This window comes from Loxodonta africana, chromosome 8 (genome assembly GCF_030014295.1).
Source record: "Loxodonta africana isolate mLoxAfr1 chromosome 8, mLoxAfr1.hap2, whole genome shotgun sequence".
Lineage (NCBI taxonomy): Eukaryota > Metazoa > Chordata > Mammalia > Proboscidea > Elephantidae > Loxodonta > Loxodonta africana.
This window is the reverse complement of record NC_087349.1, coordinates 60,725,083-60,743,708: the sequence shown is the minus strand read 5'-3', so window position 1 is coordinate 60,743,708 and position 18,626 is coordinate 60,725,083. Positions and strand designations below refer to the sequence as shown.

The following is an 18,626-nucleotide window of genomic DNA, read 5'->3' as shown; positions in this document are numbered from 1 at the left end:
CTACTTACTAAAATGTGTCCTAAATATAGTCACAGGCAGCCCTGAAGCATAAAAAGTCATTAACGAGCAGACGGGGATATATGAAGGGGCGGGGGGAAGTACCTTCTGTCTTTGCGGCAAGACCTTAGTGAACTCCTTATACCAAAGTGAATCTCAGCATTTTTTGGGTACCTGCAGGAGTAGCCATGTTCTCCTAATACTTTCTTGGATCCCCTCCCGGTGCCATACATATAAGCCTTGGCTCATGAGGCCTGGCTGACATCAAGTGGACACAATCTGGAACGAGCATGCACAGCAGGAAGTAAAGCACAGTTGTTTTTTAAGCAGGATCACACAAAATAAAATATTGAGCAGTGAAATAGAAGTAACCTATAGAACACTCACTGATTTATAGTTCTCTTTACTTTAAAATAACCAAAAAAAAAAAAAAAAAACCCAGTTTGCCATCAAATCAATTCTGACTCATGGAAACCCCATGTGTGCAGAGTATACTGAACTCCACGGAGTTTTCAAGGCTGTGACCTTTTGGAAGCGGACTGCCAGGCCTTTCTTCCAAGATGCCTCTGGGTGAGTTCAAATCGCCAACCTTTTGGTTAGTGGTGGAGCACTTCACCATTTGTGCCACCCAGAGACTTGTTAATATAAGGTTTTGAATACCATACACAAATTATAGCTCTTAGCTATTTACTTTTCAATTGGCAAACATGAAATGTGTTTAATACTGAATTTTACCGTAAAGTAAAAGGTTCATTACTTTCTAGCAAAGTCACTGAGTTTTGTGTGGTAGACAGTAAGGTGTTGTGGCTCTTATCTTTTTCAAAGTGACGCTGACACAGTTCTGCACAAGTAAATGAATGTTCCCATTTCAACCAATTCATAGCAACTTAAACACATAGGAAAAGGAATCATCAGCAATGTCCCCCAATCCTATTCCCTACCTCTAAAGTACTTCTGTTTTTTTTTTTGATCCCATTACTATACTGTTAGCGCCTTTGCTTCAGAGTCTGGTATTGACTCATCTTTGCACCTCCCTGCCCCACCTACCACTGCTTCCGTTAATTTCTCAGGCAATAAATATTTTTATTGCTCAAGTGTCCGTTCTTTTCCATATAGTTGCTCACTTACAGAAAAAAATATAAAGTTCCTAAATGAGCAATCTTACTCTTGACTCAAAAGAGGAGAATGGATTTTGCAGACAGTATTTTGTCTCAGTCTGGGTATGGCATGTTTTCTTGTTTGCAAAAATTAAGTTTACTGTTTGGAATGATGAATGAAACCTGCATTACATTCATTTAAAATTCTTTTGCTAGAAAGAGGGTTATAATTTCATTAAAAGTTAATGCAGTTCCCATTTCACATCTAATTTGACATTGTGGGATCAGGAATATCAAAATTATGAAGCGAGCCATTCTATGTATTATCTAAGTTATTTATGTCTAAAAGGGATTTTCACTATAAGGAAAAAAATTAGTAAGGCACTGGCAATCAAATTTAGAGTTCCCTTCTGATTTTAGCTTCCTAATTCCCTCAGGGTGGCGTTTTCAGTACTAGAAAGAAAATTCAGTGAGAATTTCACCAAATTTCTTCAAAATAGAAATTCACTGAAGCCCACTGCCAGGCATTTCACAGGCACTTACACCTGCTGCGTGAACTGAATCACATCCCAAAAGTCAATAATTAGATTAAAATGTGCATACTCACTATTCTGTATGAGAAAGGAGCAATATTTCATCTTATCCAGAAAAAGATGAGATCCAAGAAATAAGCTTAAAATTATTCTCCAAAACAGGTTTTATTGACATCTCTTTAACTATTTACTTTTCACTTGGCAAACATGAAACATGTTTAATACTGAATTTTACCAAGAGCAAGTTGAACTTGAGTATCTGCTTAGGAATATATTCTTCAATTTGTTCTATTGAGTGTCAATAAAAGAAACTTTGCATCTGAATGTTAAATGTTATCCTCCATTAGGGATTTGCATATTATTAGACCAAGGAACTGCAAAAGAAGAAATACAGGAAAATATGAACTCACATCTATTTTTAAACAAATGAAAGAAGGAAAACCATGTTTAATTTTTTAACTGGCACTTAAAGGCATCCCCCACAGTTTCCAAAAAGATGAGTTTTAAAAGGAACACAGAATCAGGTGGACACTTGAGACTGTGTTGGCATCTCCTGTCTGGAGGGGAGATGGGAGGGTAGAGAGGGTTAGAAACTGGAGGGAGGGAGCAGGCTGACTCATTATGGGGGAGAGTAAATGGGAGTATGCAGTAAGGTGTATATAGGCTTATGTGTGACAGACTGACTTGATTTGTAAACTTTCACTTAAAGCACAATAAAAAATTATTTAAAAAAAAAGGAACACAGAGTTCAAGAAATGTCCTTGACCTCAGTAATAATTTTATCATCATGAACCAATCAATACTGAGTAGCGTCAGGGCGCACACTAATGCTTACTCCATGAAGTACTCTGCCCTCACCTCACACCCTGAGAATAATAAACTCCATTAGGGGAATAAGACCAAAAATAACTGTGGTGCAAGGCAGAAACTGAATGGACACAGCAGAGAGTTTAGAGTAAAGAAACCAAGAGGTTGAGAAGGAGAGAGAATTTTCACCTGGGGAATCAAAATTCACTAGAGGATGAAACATTTCAAATATTAGAAGGATGGACATCAGAAACAAAAGAAAGGAATTCCTGACAGGTGTAAAAGTACAGAGGTTTGAAAGCACAGGATGCAAGACTGAACTAATTCTCACATACTTACCAAAGACTGACCAACATTAAAGGTAAAGTATAACAAGACTGATATTTGCTCTCATACTAGAGAAGAATATATTCCTAAGCAGATACTCAAGTTAGCTGACAATTCAAAATGAACGGAATCCTGAGTTTGTACTAGGTGCTATACTAAGAAAAAATTCATTGAATGGTGCATTTAAAATAGACAGCTCTCAACACTTTTGCCAGTACAACTAAACGTAAAAATAAAGAGATTTTTGGGAAGAATACAAAATGCTATAGTCTACACCCTACCTGGAAAATGTATGCCTGTCATTGTCAAAACAGACAAGTGAGTTAGAGGGTAAATTCAGGGCCAAGGTCAGATGATCTGTTATCTTGACTTAGGATGAAACTGTTCCCTAAAGGACATGTTCCAATGAGCTGGGTAGATGATTTTACATGATAAATTTTAATCAAACAGTCATAGATTTCGATCAAGAGATGTAATATTGAGACATTGAGATGAATTTAGGATAGAATTTGTTTGGGGGAGGTATTTTTTTCTTGCAGGATGTTGGATAGGAGATGATACAAGGTCAGATTTTAAATGAACCCATGCCTCACAAAAGGATTCCCAGCTGGGACAGATTTATCCTTGAGGGTAAAGTCTTCCGAGGAATAAGAAATGGAAGACTGAAAAATCAGAGTGGGCAACAGAAGGCTAATCAAGTGATCATGCAAAATAAGAAGTTACAGTGCTGGGATGTGATGATCACAGGTCTTCATTTGCTTGTGTATACGATTCTAATCACAGTCATCTGATATTATTAAGTCAAAGGCATGTGAAAGAAAGCCTCAAATATACTCATTATAAGGGCAGGTCCGTCGAGGGCTATACCAAAAGCATATCAGTAAGAAACTTAGTCTGACAGAATATGATCTCTTTATTCTGGATGGTGTGTCTGCATTATCTAAGTTTTTAAGTGTTACCACACCAGACCAGAATTCAAAACCCACACAACATTTCAGGGAATCACACGTGTACTTCAGAATAGAGGTTCTTGACTAGAGGACTAATCGACCAAGGCCTGCTTATTTGTTATTCCAGGTCCATAGAGACACTGGTTCACTGGGCCTAAGAAGGTGAATTTCGGAAAAAATTCCCAGGTTATTCTAATAAAAAAGAAGCAAAAACCAAAGCTGGTGCCATCGAGTCGATTCCGACTCATAGCGACCCTGTAGGACAGAGTAGAACTGCTCCATAGAGCTTCCAAGGAGCGCCTGGCAGATTCAAACTGCCGACCCTTTAGTTAGCAGCCGTAGCACTTAACCACTATGCCACCAGGGTTTCTGGTTATTCTAATACACACTCCTAATTAAGAATGAGAACAAAACAAATAAATACAAAAAAAAAAAAAGAGTACTTTAGTGGAAGAGTTGGCAGATGTAGGATTTAGTCTCAGTTCTGGCATTTACTTAAGTATGTCTTCTTAGACATGTTCATGCCATCTCTGAAGATCAACTTCCTCATACGTAAAACAAGAATAATAGTGCCTGTGCTTTCTTCATCATAGGACCAAAAAAGATGTGTCAGTTATCTATTGCTGTGGAACAAGTTATCTAAAAATGTATTGGCTTCAAATAACAAATAATTATTATCTCACAGTCTCTGTAGGTCAAGATTCTGGGCACAACTTAGCTGGGTGCCTCTGACTCAGGGTCTCTCACAGGGCAGAAATTAAATATCAGTTATGGCTGTCATCTCCAATGAAAGCTCAAATGAGGGAAGATTCACTTCCAAGCTCACTTACATGGCTGCTGCCAAGCCTCAGGCCCTCACTGCTGTTGGCTGGAAATATCACTTCCTTGCCATGAGAGTCACTCCACAGAGCAGCTCCCAACATGGCAGCTAGCCTCCCTCAGAGTAAGCCAGTGAGAGAAAGAGAGAGAGAGATCAAGAAGGAAGTAGTAATCTCTTTGTAACCTAAAAATCTCAAAAGTAACATCCCATTACTTTGCCATATCTTATTTATTAAAGGTAGTCATTAGATCCAGCCCACACTCAAAGTGAAGGGATTACATAAGGGCATACAAAACAGAAGTTAGGGATCATTGGGAACCATCTTAGATACTGCTGACCACAAGAGATAACACATGTGGTGTTCTGAGGAATAAAAGACTTATGTGTGGGAGCCCTCTGCAAATCAAATGAAAAAATTTAAGGCAAAATTTGAGTTATAAAAATCTAAACCTTATGGACAACATTCTGAGAATTTGCTAAGAAAGGTCACTACCTCCTCACTTACCTCAGAACTGTCACACTGCAGCAGTATTTCACCATCTCTTTCAGTCTGACACATCTGAGAACTTATTAATCCAAAAAGGAAGCAAAAGAGGGTGAGCTAATGAGGGACCTCATGACCCACCAAGTAACACTCTGTGACAATTCACACTTTTGTATTTATAGCATGGGACACAGTGTTATACAGCTGTAAGGAGTATGTGGAAAACCACAAAAAATTTAGGAGCTGGATAAAGTTGTTTTTAGGATTTTTATTTGTTCCCAACAAAGCTGTTTATTGGCTGGACTTGGTGATATGCCCTAACGAAAATTTACATGGTCAGTGTGGCAGTTTTAAAACATGGTCCCAGCATTTTTGATACTCGTCTCATAAAACTAGAGTCCACGTCCCCTCCCCTTGACTCTGGATAAGGGCTTCGGACTGCTTTGACGAACAGAGAGTCACTGCATGACTTCCGAGGCTAAGTTAGGAAAAACCATGCAGCTTCCATCTGGTACTTTTGGGACAGCCCCTCTTGGAACCCAGACGCCATGCTATGAAGAAACCCAAACTAGCAGTGGAGAGAGTACATGGAGAGACCCTAATACTCTATAAAGAGAAAGAACAAGATGCGTGGCCCGCCCCCAACTGCTCTATCCCCCATTAGTTCCAGCACCAGCACCACCTGTCTACAACCACATGAGACCCCAAGTTTGAACTGTCTAGTCTAGCCCAGAAACCATAAAAGATAATAACATAAATGACTATTGCTGATTTAAGCCACTGGGTTTTGAGGTGGTCACATGACCACAGATAATTAGAATGGCCAGTAAGTAGTCATATACTGCCAGTAAAGTCAAGCACAAAGAAAATGGTAATATAAAACAGGTATATATTAGGTAAAAATAAGGTTCAAAACACTGAAGACAACTGCAGCACAGAAGTGAACCAAACAGCCTCCAAAAAAGCTACTGTAAAATCTGCTTCAACTGGGAGATATTTACAGATTGCATGGATATGCCTAAAGGCACTCATATCTTAGTAAGAAAGTAAATAAACTACTGCAAATCAGAGAACATGGAAATACAGCATTTCAATGCCTATAATAATGTGTCAGAATCAGCAAGATTAAAAAGTATGGTCAGCCAATTCCTTGCTCCTCATGTTGTATTATTGTTACAGATTATTTGGTACCACGACATTATTGCAAATATTATGTATTCCCCTAAATATCTGCCCCCATATGCACATCACTGTGCTAAGCCATACCTGCCACCCTTTCATTGAAGAATCATGCAGATCATGATTGCTTGAAATTCTTCCTCTACGATACTTATTTAGATCTTTCCCTCTTCCCTTCTTCTTAGTTTTCAGAAAAACTTTTCATCTACACTTTCAATGCACCATCTCAATTATCCATCCTCTCTTGTCTGCTCCAATACCTTGATCCATCAAATCTATCTTTTTTATAACTTCAGTGACCTTTATCTTACAAACATCTTAGTCTTCATTATCCCAAAAATATTACAAAACGTATAAATATTGACAAATAAACATTCTTAACCTGGCATCCTAAGCTCTTCACTCACTCGATTCTCAAAGAATTTTCTATAATCAATGTTTCCTAATTCTTCCCTATCCACTAGATTTTTAAACCTGTTGTAACCTATCTTTAACTACTCAACACTCAACTATTTCCCTAAAGGTTACTGATGACTTTAATCACCAACCAGTGGTCTTTGCTCAGCACCATTCTCAACTAACTTGCTGTAGGATCTGATACCACTGATAAATCTTTCCTCCTTGAAATTATTCTACTTTTGACTTTCAAAAAATGTGCTCTTCTGGCTCTCCTTGTTCTCTGGACATTACTTGTCTTTTTTCTCCTCTCAACCATCTTCTACCTGATCTCCCAAACAGGAACGTTTCCTACGTTCTTCTGTCTACACCAACTCATGGTGAACTAGTCCAGAATGCCCAAATCTCTAGCTCTGGCAAAATTCCACTGGCAAGATGCACTCAGGTGTACTTCAAACTCTCTCTGCTGATTTATCCCATCTAATGTCTGAATAGCAACAAATAAAGGAACTTCAAGTTCCACACAAACCTAAGACTTCCCAAATAAGACTGTAAAAAAAAAAAAAAAAAAAAACTATACAAAGGAGGTCAAAATGACAAGAATATCATAGATTTCCTCAATGCACTGGGAAGAACAATCCTTAATTTAAGATATTCAAGCTTGAGAACTCTGATTTTAATATTACCATTAAGCACATACATGCTGTCTTTTCCTCAGCCAGAAATGCTGTCCCCTGATATCTGCATGTTTTGCACCCTCACTACCTTCATGCAGTGAACAAGTATCAGTTTATAAGAGAGACCTTCCTAGACGACCTTTACACCAAATGTAAAATAGCATCTCTCATAGCACTACTGCTACATGACACATTATATATTTATTCACTTACTGTCTATCTTCCCTCTTTGAAATATATAAGTTCCATGACAGCAGGAACTGTGTTTTGTGCACTGCTGCCTCCCTAGAACACAAAAGAATATTTAGCCCAGAGTAAGAATGTTCTGTTGCACATAGGGTCACTATGAGTCAGAACTGACTTGACAGCACCTAACAAAAACAACAATGATAAGAATGCAATAAATATTTGCTGAAAAAATGAAGTTTAATGGGAAAATGAATACAAATGTTCTCTTTTCCATTTACAGAAAGTCTCTAATGCTGTAATGCAAGAATACTCAGGGCAAACAGTATTTGTTTCACCATATGAACTAATTCAAATTTTGTCTACTTAAACCAGTTAGCCTTCTAATAGCAGTTTCTTTGCAAATAGAAATGTGATTAGCTCTTTCATAGTGGAATATACCACCTTGTCTTTTTCTTAAGACAAATGACCCTACTAGAGTTTGCTGCCAACATTTCTATTAGCGTAGAAGCACAAAACTTTATTAAAGCATTTATCTAAAGTCTCTATATATCAGTCACTCAACTTTTCCTTCTCTAACATCTTCATTTTTACATCTCTTCAACATTTTTCTTCCACATGGATTTTTTAAAAATAGAATAGCAGTGGAATCTATTTTACACACAAAATAGTAATAAAAACAGAGCCAGAAGTGAAGAGCCTCGGACAATGCCTCCCCTTTCAAGCTACACTGTCCTTACCTCTAGCATTCCTGGGACATCAGGAAGAATCATCAGTCTCCTTTGAAAACCAATGAAACTAAATTTTCATAACTAAGCACAACATGTGTGGTCTGTGTCAACTTGTCCATTTTTCCAGCAGAAATGTCTTCTCTTCCTGTGGGCTAAAAGCATTTATTTACTGAGTGTGCTATGTACTAGGCAGAGTGAGGAATAAGCTGAGGAAACACACGAAAGGAAGGGCTCTGGACTTACAACGTTCCTGTCCCACCACTTAAACACACTGCATTGATCTATAATCTTCCTTGCGTGAGGGATCTTTTCTCCTTCTCTGCTGCTCATGCCCCCCTTGACTTTTGTGTCACTGTACTGATTCTCTCCTGGTCTAGCACTCCCCGAACCATCCACACATATCAGGAGCATCCCTGAAGGTACAGGCAGTGGTCAACTGCATTTCCTCCATCTATCTTCCCATTATCTGAGAACTAGTGTAATTTGGGGACCATCCTTGCCTCCTTTCAATAGATGACCCCTTGATCTCCCTCTTTTCTTGATTCTGTTATATATGCATCGTGTACTGAACTTATCCCTGGGATCACCTGCTATCACATAAAGTCCAGTACCTTGAGCTCTCTTTCCTCCGTCCACTCGCACTCCTTTTCAACACACACATATTTTCAACATTACCAATCACTTAGTTTCCCAACCTTGAAACTTTTAAGTTATCTTCCATTCCTTTGTCTTCCTCGTCATTTATACCCCAGGTGTATCACAACAGTTTTGTAACACCATCCTTCTGCTCTGACTTTCTGGAAACTATTCAAATGTACCTGAGCCAACAGTATTTTTAAGACAAGCAGAGACTGTGTCTGTTAATTTATCACTACTTTTTTTTTTTTTTCTAGGCACAGTGCCTGGCACAGGATTTGTTGTTGTTGTTGTTGTTAGGTGCTGTCCAGTTGGTTCTGACTCTTAACAACCCTACGTACAACAGAACGAAACACTGCCAGGTCCTGTGCCACCCTTGCAATTGTTGTTGTATTTGAGTCCACTGTTGCAGCCATTGTATCAATCCATCTCCTTGAGGATCTTCCTCTTTTTTGCTGATCTTCTGCTTTACTAAGCATAATGTCTTTCTCCAGGGAATGGTTCCTCCTGATAACATGGCCAAAGTATGTGAGATGAAATCTCACCATTCTCACTTCCAAGGGGCACTCTGGCTATACTTCTTCCAAGACGGACTTGTTCATTCTCCTGGTAGTCCACAGTACAGTCAATATTTTTTGCCAACACCATAATTCAAAGGCATCAATTCTTCTTCTGTCTTCCTTATTCTTTACCCAGCTTTCACATGCATATGTGGCAACTAAAAATACCATGGCTTAACATGGAATAAAAAATAGACAACACTAGGAGCCCTAATACACAGCATAAACAGGATATAAAACATAAGTAATGATGTACAAACACCAGAAGAGAAACTAGATAACTGGGACTTCCTAAAAATCAAACACTTAAACTATGCTCATCAAAAGAGTAAAAAGATAACCTACAGACCGGGAAAAAAAATTTGGCTATGACATATCTGATCAGGGCTTAATCTCTAAAATCTACAAGATGCTGCAAAACCTCAACAACGAAAAGATAAATAACCCAATTAAAAATGGGCAGAGGATATGAACAGGCACTTCATCAAAGAAGACATTCAGGCAGCTAACAGATACATGAGGAAATGCTCATGATCGTTAGCCATAAGAGAAATGCAAGTCAAAGCTACAATGAGATACCATCTTACCCCATTAAGGCTGGCACTAATCCAAAAAAAACACAAACTAATAAATGTTGGAGAGGTTGCGGAGAGACTGGAACACTTATACACTGCTGGCAGGAATGTAAAATGGTATAGCCACTTTGGAAATCGATTTGGCACTTCCTTAAAAAGCTAGAAATAGATGTACCATACGATCCAGAAATCCCACTCCTTGGAATACATCCTAGAGAAATAAGAGCCGTCACAAGAATAGATATATGCACACCCATGTTCATTGCAGCACTATTCACAATAGAAAAAGATGGAAACAAGCTAGGTGCCCATCAACGGACGAATGGACAAACAAATCATGGTATATTCACACAATGGAATGTTATGCAACGATAAAGAACAATGATGAATCCACAAAACATCTCATAACATGGATGAATCTGGAAGGCATTATGCTGAGTGAAATTAGTCAGGAGCAAAAGGATAAACTTTGTATGATACCACTATTATAATGACTCAAGAAAAGGTTTAAACACAGAAGAAAACATTCTTTGAAGGTTATGAGGGTGGGATGGGAGAGGTGAATTCACTAACTGGATGGCAGATAAGAATTATCTTAGATGAAGGGAAGGACAAAACACAATACAGGGGAAGTCAGCACAACTGGACTAAAACAAAAGCTAAGAAGTTTCTTGTACACAATCAAACACTTCAAGGGACAGAGTAGCAGGGATGGGGGTCTGGGGACCATGGTTTCAGGGGACATCTAGGTCATTGGCATAACAAAGTTTATTAAGAAAATATTCTGTATCCCACTTTGGTGAGTGGCGTCTGGGATCTTAAAAGCTTGTGAGTGGATATCTAAGATTCATCAATTGGTCCCAACTCACCTGGAGCAAAGGAGAATGAAGAACACCAAAGACGCAAGGAAAACATGAGCCAAAGAGACAAAAGGGCCACATAAACCAGAGACGCCATCAGTCTGAGGCCAGAAGAACTACAGGGTGCCTGGCTACCACCAATGACTATCCAGACAAGGAACACAGCAGAGAGTCCCTGATGAAGCAGTAGAAAGAAGACCAGACTTAATGGTCTGACTGAGACTACAGGAACCCCAGAAGACATGTCCCTGGGACTCTCTGTTAAACCAGAACTAAAACCATTCCTGAAGCCAATTCTTCAGACCAAGATTAGACTGGAATATAGAACGTAAAATAATACTTGTTTAAGAGTGTGCTTCTTAGTTCAAGCAGATACTCGAGACTAAATGGGCAGCTTCTTTTCAGAGGTGGAATGAGAAGGCAGAAAGGGATAGTAGCTGGCTGAACGGACAAGAAAATACGGGGCGGAACCGGAGTGTCTGCTATCACACCATAGGGATTGCAACTAGGGTCACGTAACAATATGTGTATAAATTTTTATATGAGAAGCTAACTTGAGCTATAAACTTTCACCTAAAGCACATACACACACAAATACCATGGCTTGGGTCAGGTGCAAAGTGAGGACTAAGGATGAGAACCCACTGTCGTTGAGTCGATTCCGACCCACTGTGACCCTACAGGACAGAGTAGAACTGTCCCACAGGGTTTCTAAGAAGCAGCTAGTGGATTCAAACTACTAACCTTTTGGTTAGCAGCTCTTAACCACTGCACCACCAGGGTCCCAGGACGAAGGACGGCTGCCTCATAATCCTTGCTGAATGAATGAATAAACTAATGAGGTAAAAATATGGGATGTTTACTACAGCATAAAAACTGCAAGAATATTCCTTAGTAATAAGAGAAGATGTTAGTAAATTTTGGCACATTTATAGGATATTGTAGCATAATTAAAGTATTTTCAAGTATATATTAATGGCTTGAAAATCATTTCCTACTTAATGAAAAAGAAGCTGGATAAAAAGCCATAAATGTTTTGTGAACTCATTTGTGAGAACACAGAAAATACAAAAAAATGTTTAACACTGATTATCTCTGAGTGTTGATCTTTACTTTCAAACTGTTCTTAAATTTTCCTGTTTTACTTTTTTAAATTTGTGATAGTTAAGATTGTGTGTCAACTTGGCTGGGCCTGATTCTCAGTGTTTTGGCAGTTGTATAATGCTGTGATCACTACCCTGTGAAATCTGGTACGTGATCACCCCCTACAGGGTTGCTATGAGTTGGAATTGGCTCAATGGCAACGGATTTTAGAGGGGCAAGATAATATTAAAATCATTTAGTTCAGCATTTCCCTTTACGGAGGCTAAAATGCAATTGCTGTATTGTGTGTTGTCTTTCCCTTCACATAAAATAGTATTTACATACTAACTAATTAGTGAAAACCTCTCTCCCTCCTTCCCTCCCCACTGTCGTAACCACCAAAGAATATTTTCTTCTCTGTTTAAACTATTTTTCGAGTTCTTATAATGTGGTCTTCTACAATATTTGTCCTTTTGCTACTAACTAATTTCACTCAGAATAATGCCTTCCAGATCCCTCCATGTTATGAAATGTTTCACGGTTTCATCATTGTTCTTTATTGATGCATAGTATTCCATTAGAAATGGAATACTATGAATACTATGCATTTCAGTTAGAAAAGGTGACTTGTTCAGGGAAACAAAGAACCTAAGATTAGAACCCAGTGTTTAATACTTGGAGTCCCTGGGTAGTACAAACTGTTAACAGCACTTGGCTACTAACCAAAAGGCTGGAGGTTCGAGTCCACCCAGGCGCATCTGGGAAGAACTGCCTAGTGATCTACTGCCAAAAAACCAGCCACTGAAAACTCTATGTAACACAGTCCTATTGACAACAAATGTATTTTTTTTTTAATTTTATTTAACTCTTACAGTTCAGTATTTTAAATAATGTAGGATCTGTTATTATCTGCTCATTAATTCCTCAGCAATTGTTCATGATTCTGTTCTTAAAGATATGTCTTTCCTGTTCTAGTTGACTGTCACTGTCATTTTCTTCAGGGCAGACACAATGCACAGGATTCCTTTACACTTCCATTGTACCTAGTGCTGCAGAGTGAATGCTGGAGAAGTATGGCAGGCACGACCTGAAGCGAATCGAATAACACTAGTAACGATACAGATCCGTGATACCAATCTTCCATCTTAAAATTCTGGCTGATACATCTAGTTGGATGGTAATAACTACTGAAGGAGGTACTGTCAGCTTCCTCTAACACTGTACAAGGCTGCCCTAGCCAATCGTGAAATCTCAAGATTTCAGTTCAAGTAAGACACCGGAAACAGAGCCAGGATAGAGAAAGAAAGGCAGGAACTAGATCGTCAAGCTACGTCTCTACAGTCTGTAAAATCTGACTCAAAAGTCAGGCTGAATAGTAGCTTTCAAAGTTGCAAGTGGCTCTTTTCACATACACACAAACACACAAACATTTTAATTCTGAAGGACATATATACAGATGAATGACATAGATATTGATGAACAGAAAAAGCATTTTAACAACTGTACAATCAAATAATGTGCAATACGTTACCCAACAACCATTGGATGAAATTCTATTGCAAGTCAGAAGACCCTGGGAAAAAGGAGGTTCTCAGGGTCATCAACGTTCAAAGGCAGGGAGAACAAGGACGAGCCTGAAAGACCGAATCCTGCCAGCCCCTCTGTCATGACTGCTATGCACTGGGCCATGAGCCACACAAACTCAGAAGCATCTGCCAAAGGTTTCAGACAGCTGTGCAAGCATTCTCTGCCATTTGTTCAGCTGTTTTGAAGCAAGAGAGATGCATATTCCCAAGGTTCAACCAAGTAGACTTCTTTTTCAGCTCAGAACAATGTGATGAGAATATGAATTTTCTTATTAGTTCTGATTTTGTCACTTTGAATATATATTCACTGATTCACTGGGATGAATCCATCTACTGCTCATTTTTGTAACTAATAGAGGTGAAGAGAATATACCATGCCACATTAAAAAACTGGTAATGCTGAAGAAATGAAAATAAATCACTCTTTCAAGGTAAGAGCAGAGTTACTACTCAGAGAATTAGGTGCTCATTTACCCGGCAATTCAAAATGTCTTAAAAAAATGATTTGTCAAAATCCCATCGGCTTCTTTCCTTTCCTGCAATGAGCATCATAATTTCAAGGCAAATGATTTAATGTTGAAATCTTGGAATGTAGCATAGCCAGCTCAACTTGTATATATCAACACAGTTACTATGTTCCAGAAATGAATTCAATGGACTTGTTTAAAAAAAAAAAACTGCTCTCTTCCAAGAAAGCAGGGAAAGAGAAAAAAAAAAAAAGGAAAGAAAAATTTCAAAAGAAAAATATAAAGGCTTTTACTGACTAATCGTTGTTGCGTTTCACATTCATTATAAAGGCTCAGTGTGGGGGAGTTAATTATATTAGTAAACTATTAATTTTGTGCTTCAAAGTTATTAACCACCTTTTGGTATACAGTTCACAGGCGAATGAATGGACTTAATCTCTGTATTAAAATACAAAACAAACAAAATAATCCCATGTTTCATGACTTTTCAAAGTTGATTATCTCCTTGGCAAGGCTTTACCAGAAGGTAGATATATAACTGCTGCTTTAGTAAAGAGTCTCTGGCTGTTTATATTAGGAGCTTTCAAAGTGCATTTAATCACACTTTAATAGTCATTCCTTTTCAGGCCAGACATAAAAGGTCACCGAGGGAAAGCATTTTTTCCCAGTGATTCAACCATACAGGGTTTGTAAAATCTCGTCTTCCAATGATCACACATGTCCTGAGAGAGTTTACTTGTTTAATATGATACAGAGTTAGCATTTGAAAATTTAAACACTTCAGTAGAGAAATAAAATACTTAAGATGGTAACCATCTACTGTCAAAAGAAGTTTGTAGATTTCTTTTTTTGGTCATGTCTGAATTCTTTAGGGCAATATAATATCATTTAATCTTACAGCAGCAGTTTTACATAGACGATCTTTATCTCCTGATTATCAAAGTTTCTCTAAACTTGTAAAAAGCATTACACATGTGATATAATTACAGTAAATGAAAAAGTTATTACCATAAATCATGATGGTTATCTGCATTTAAGGGTATATGTGCTCTAACAATTTAGTATATCTTTATTCCAATGAGAAATTTACAATGATTTATTTCTCTGACTTATTAAAAGCCTAGTCATAGCTCAGAGGTCTCCAAATACCCATAAAATTAGGAAATTATAGCCATAAGATTAAGAAATAATAGCAAAAACTCCATCTAAGAAACAATCTAATAAGACATTACCTATTATGAAACAGTTAAGGGTAAGGTATTTAAAATGAAAACTTTTAACTAAGCTTTGTCAGTAATCTATGCTTTCATGAAACTCATTTTTTGGCTTCACTGCTATATAACTATACTCATTGACATACTCATTTCCCTTCCTTTTAAATTCATGCTAAAATAACGTGTATGTGGAGATATTTCTGTCTGTATGATTCCCTTTTGAAGTTTTCTGATTTCAAACACAGCAATTTCATGATTTTAGCATAAGATAAATAAGTATTTCACAAAGTTACGTAATTACTGTTCAACAGGTATAAGAGAATGAAAGGTTAAGTGGAATCTCAAGTTTAGGCCATTGTTTTCAGAATATATTTCAACGTTATAATTACTATTATACTTTAGCTTTAACCAAATTAAAAAGATCAATATTTTGAGATATGTTTTCACATAAAAATATATTTGATACAAATTATGGCCCATTAAAATGATCTCTCCTGCTATTTTTCCGTGTCACCATAGGCTGAAAATTTAATTAGATTTTTAAGAAAATAATTGTAAAAAATTATATAAAATAATTGAGTGGAAATAAAAGTTTGAATAGAAAATGAAAAGAAAATATGTTACATTTGTGCTATGGGCCATAAAATATGAATACAGGAAGAGATATAATTTGTTTTGAGAAGGGAAAGCTCAATTTCAGAAGCGTCACTTCCTGCTAATATAATCTATAGATTCAGTGAAGGAAAAACATTTTCTTGGGAACAGAGGAAAGGAAATATTTCAAGTTTAAGTGAAGGTATGGATGTACAAGGGCAGTCAACAAATTTTGGAAAATTAAATTTTATTGAACTAAAAACTTTCAATTATAGTAATTATTTTTAACTAAAAGGGCAACTTTGCAAAATAATAGAGAAAAACTGTAAACAAATTATCAATACAGGGCCGGTTAAGTGAATAATGTCTCATCTATACAATGAAACTCTTTCAGGTCATGGTGATGAGTTTCTGGATATTCTGCAAGGAAAGGTGTTTGTTATGTATTGTAAAGGGAAAAAGGCAAGTTATAAAGTAGTTTTTAAAATATGATGTGATTATTTTTAACATATAAAGAAAAAATCTATGTAGAATATGCATCAAAATACTACTCGCTGTTTTCTTTCAGTAGCAGGGCAAGGTGATTTTCAGTGTTTGTACTTTTGGCATTGTGACTTTTTCATAATAAAGATATATTATTTTTGATAATCATAAGAAATTATTTTAACACTGTATTTTAACATGTGGGTTTTTATGGGTAATAAAAAACAAGTAAAATTGAAAGGCTGTGAATCAACTGGATTCTAGGAAAGGAAACCAACAGAACCAAATTTTGAGGAAGGTTTCCACAATGTTAGGGACTTTCCTGTTTATCCATCTAGTGTGACTATAGTGGGATGCTTTGGAATATTGGGTACTATATGGATGAGTCATGTGTGCCTTAACTTCCTAGTTTCCAGTCTTCTTTTCTTATCATTTTACTGTTGACTTAAAGGTAAGGCGAAGATGCGGTAGTGAGAGTCTTAAGTCATATCACTCTATCCTACTGCAGTCTTTATACTAAATATGAAAGCAATGCTTTAATGCTATAGTTGCATAATCTAAATGAATGATAAACCAAGAAGCACATCTCTTGACATCCCACCCCAGTGCCATCGACACAGCCATACTAAAATCTGCCCTAGCGATTTCATTTGGGAGATTTATTTTAAAAGAAAGGAAGTATGACAATATGATTAGCTGCTATAATGCATGTAATTTGAATCTTTTTAACAATACTATGTTTTTTTTTTTTAATACTATGTTTAAAAAATAGTTTATATGAGTATGAGCTAATGTGGAAATTTTATTGAATAAAAATATTTTGCACAAAATAATGAATAAAAATAGTCTGCATAAAATAATTTAATAAAAATAATGATAATAACATATTTATGGAATATTTACCATGTTTTTTTTTTAGCAGGCAAAGTGCTAAAAGCGCTTGATGTGATTAAGTCAATTCTTCAGCGAACTTGCTTATGAGGTAGATGCTATTATTATTCCATGAAGAAAGCAAGGCTCAGATAGCTAAATCCCTTGCCCAAGGCCACACAGCTAAAAAGTGACAGAGTGCGGTACTAATCCCAGACAATCTAATTTTGGAACACTTTTTTTTTTTTTTACTTTAAATAAGCATTTAATTTTAGACTAGTTTTAGATAAATCTATAAATAGAAAAATGACAAAAATAGTATAGATAGTTTCTGTCTGTCCCTCACCCAGTTCCCCCACTACCCCACTACTGATATGTTACCAGGTACATCTCTGACAACTAAGGAGCCAACACTGGTACATTACTATTACTAAACTCCACACTTATTGGGGTTTCACCAATTTTTCCGTAACGTACATTTTCTATCCCAGCACTCCATCCTGAATACCACATTACATTTAGCTGCCATGTCTTCTTAGCCTCCTCTGGGCTGTGATGGTTTCTTAGACTTTTCTTGTATTTGATGACCTTGACGGTTTTGAGGGATCCTGGTCAGGTATTTTGCAGAATCTTCCTCAATTTGGGTTTCTGGGATGTCTGTCTCATGATTATACTGGGTTATGATTTTGGGAGGGAGACCACAGGGGTGACTTGCTGTGCTTATCACATCAAGTGTAAATGTTATCAACAGAATTTACCATTGATGATGTTAATCTCAATAATCTGCTCGAAGGAGCATTTGCCAGGTTTCTCCACTGCAAAGCTACTATCCCCCGTTTCACTTCCACCATTTTTCCATACTCTGCTTTTTGGAGGAAAGCTACCAAGTGCATCCCACACTCAAATGGGGTGGGGGGCAAAGGGGCAGTGGGAGGGAGTTAAGCTCTGCCTACTTGAAGTGGGGATATCTACATAAATTATTTGGAATTCTTTTGTCAGAGGCCTCATTTATAACCCATTACTCTACATTGCCTCTCACATTCTACCCTTTCCTATTATATTTCCATATTATTCATGTATAATAGTTTAAAAACAATTCTTATCTAATTTTTTGCTTTTTCAAAGGTTTGAAACTGTCGGAGCTAAATGTGACAACAAATAAATTTGTCTTAAATTATTTTTCCACTGACCACTGCAGAATTTGTCACTGGGTGACTAATTACAAACCAATTCTTTTCAAAAGCACTATTTAAAGAATTTACCAGAAATATTCGTTCAAGTTGATCCTGAATGTCTTTCATTCCTGGAAAAGCAGCAACCCCTTGGATCATTTCTACAAAGATGCAGCCGACTCCCCTAAAGAGAGAAGAAAGGATCGTTACAAAAACTTCCATATATTCTGCTTAGAATATGAAATCTGGAATTAGAACACTCACTCCTACAGAGGAGAGGCCATGAGTAATATTCTTAATGAGACACCAAGAGCTGTACCACATATACCTAGACACATAAAT

At 37.1% G+C, this 18,626-nt stretch overlaps 1 protein-coding gene across 1 annotated transcript in view; it reads right to left on the bottom strand.

The window, feature by feature from the left end:
• The window catches only part of CDK14 (cyclin dependent kinase 14), a 687,166-nt gene that overhangs the window by 233,161 nt on the left and 435,379 nt on the right, over positions 1–18,626 (bottom strand). The window contains exon 10 of the mRNA XM_010587282.3: positions 18,375–18,468. Within this exon, the coding sequence (XP_010585584.1) occupies positions 18,375–18,468 (94 nt within the window). The remainder of the gene's footprint in view (positions 1–18,374; positions 18,469–18,626) is intronic.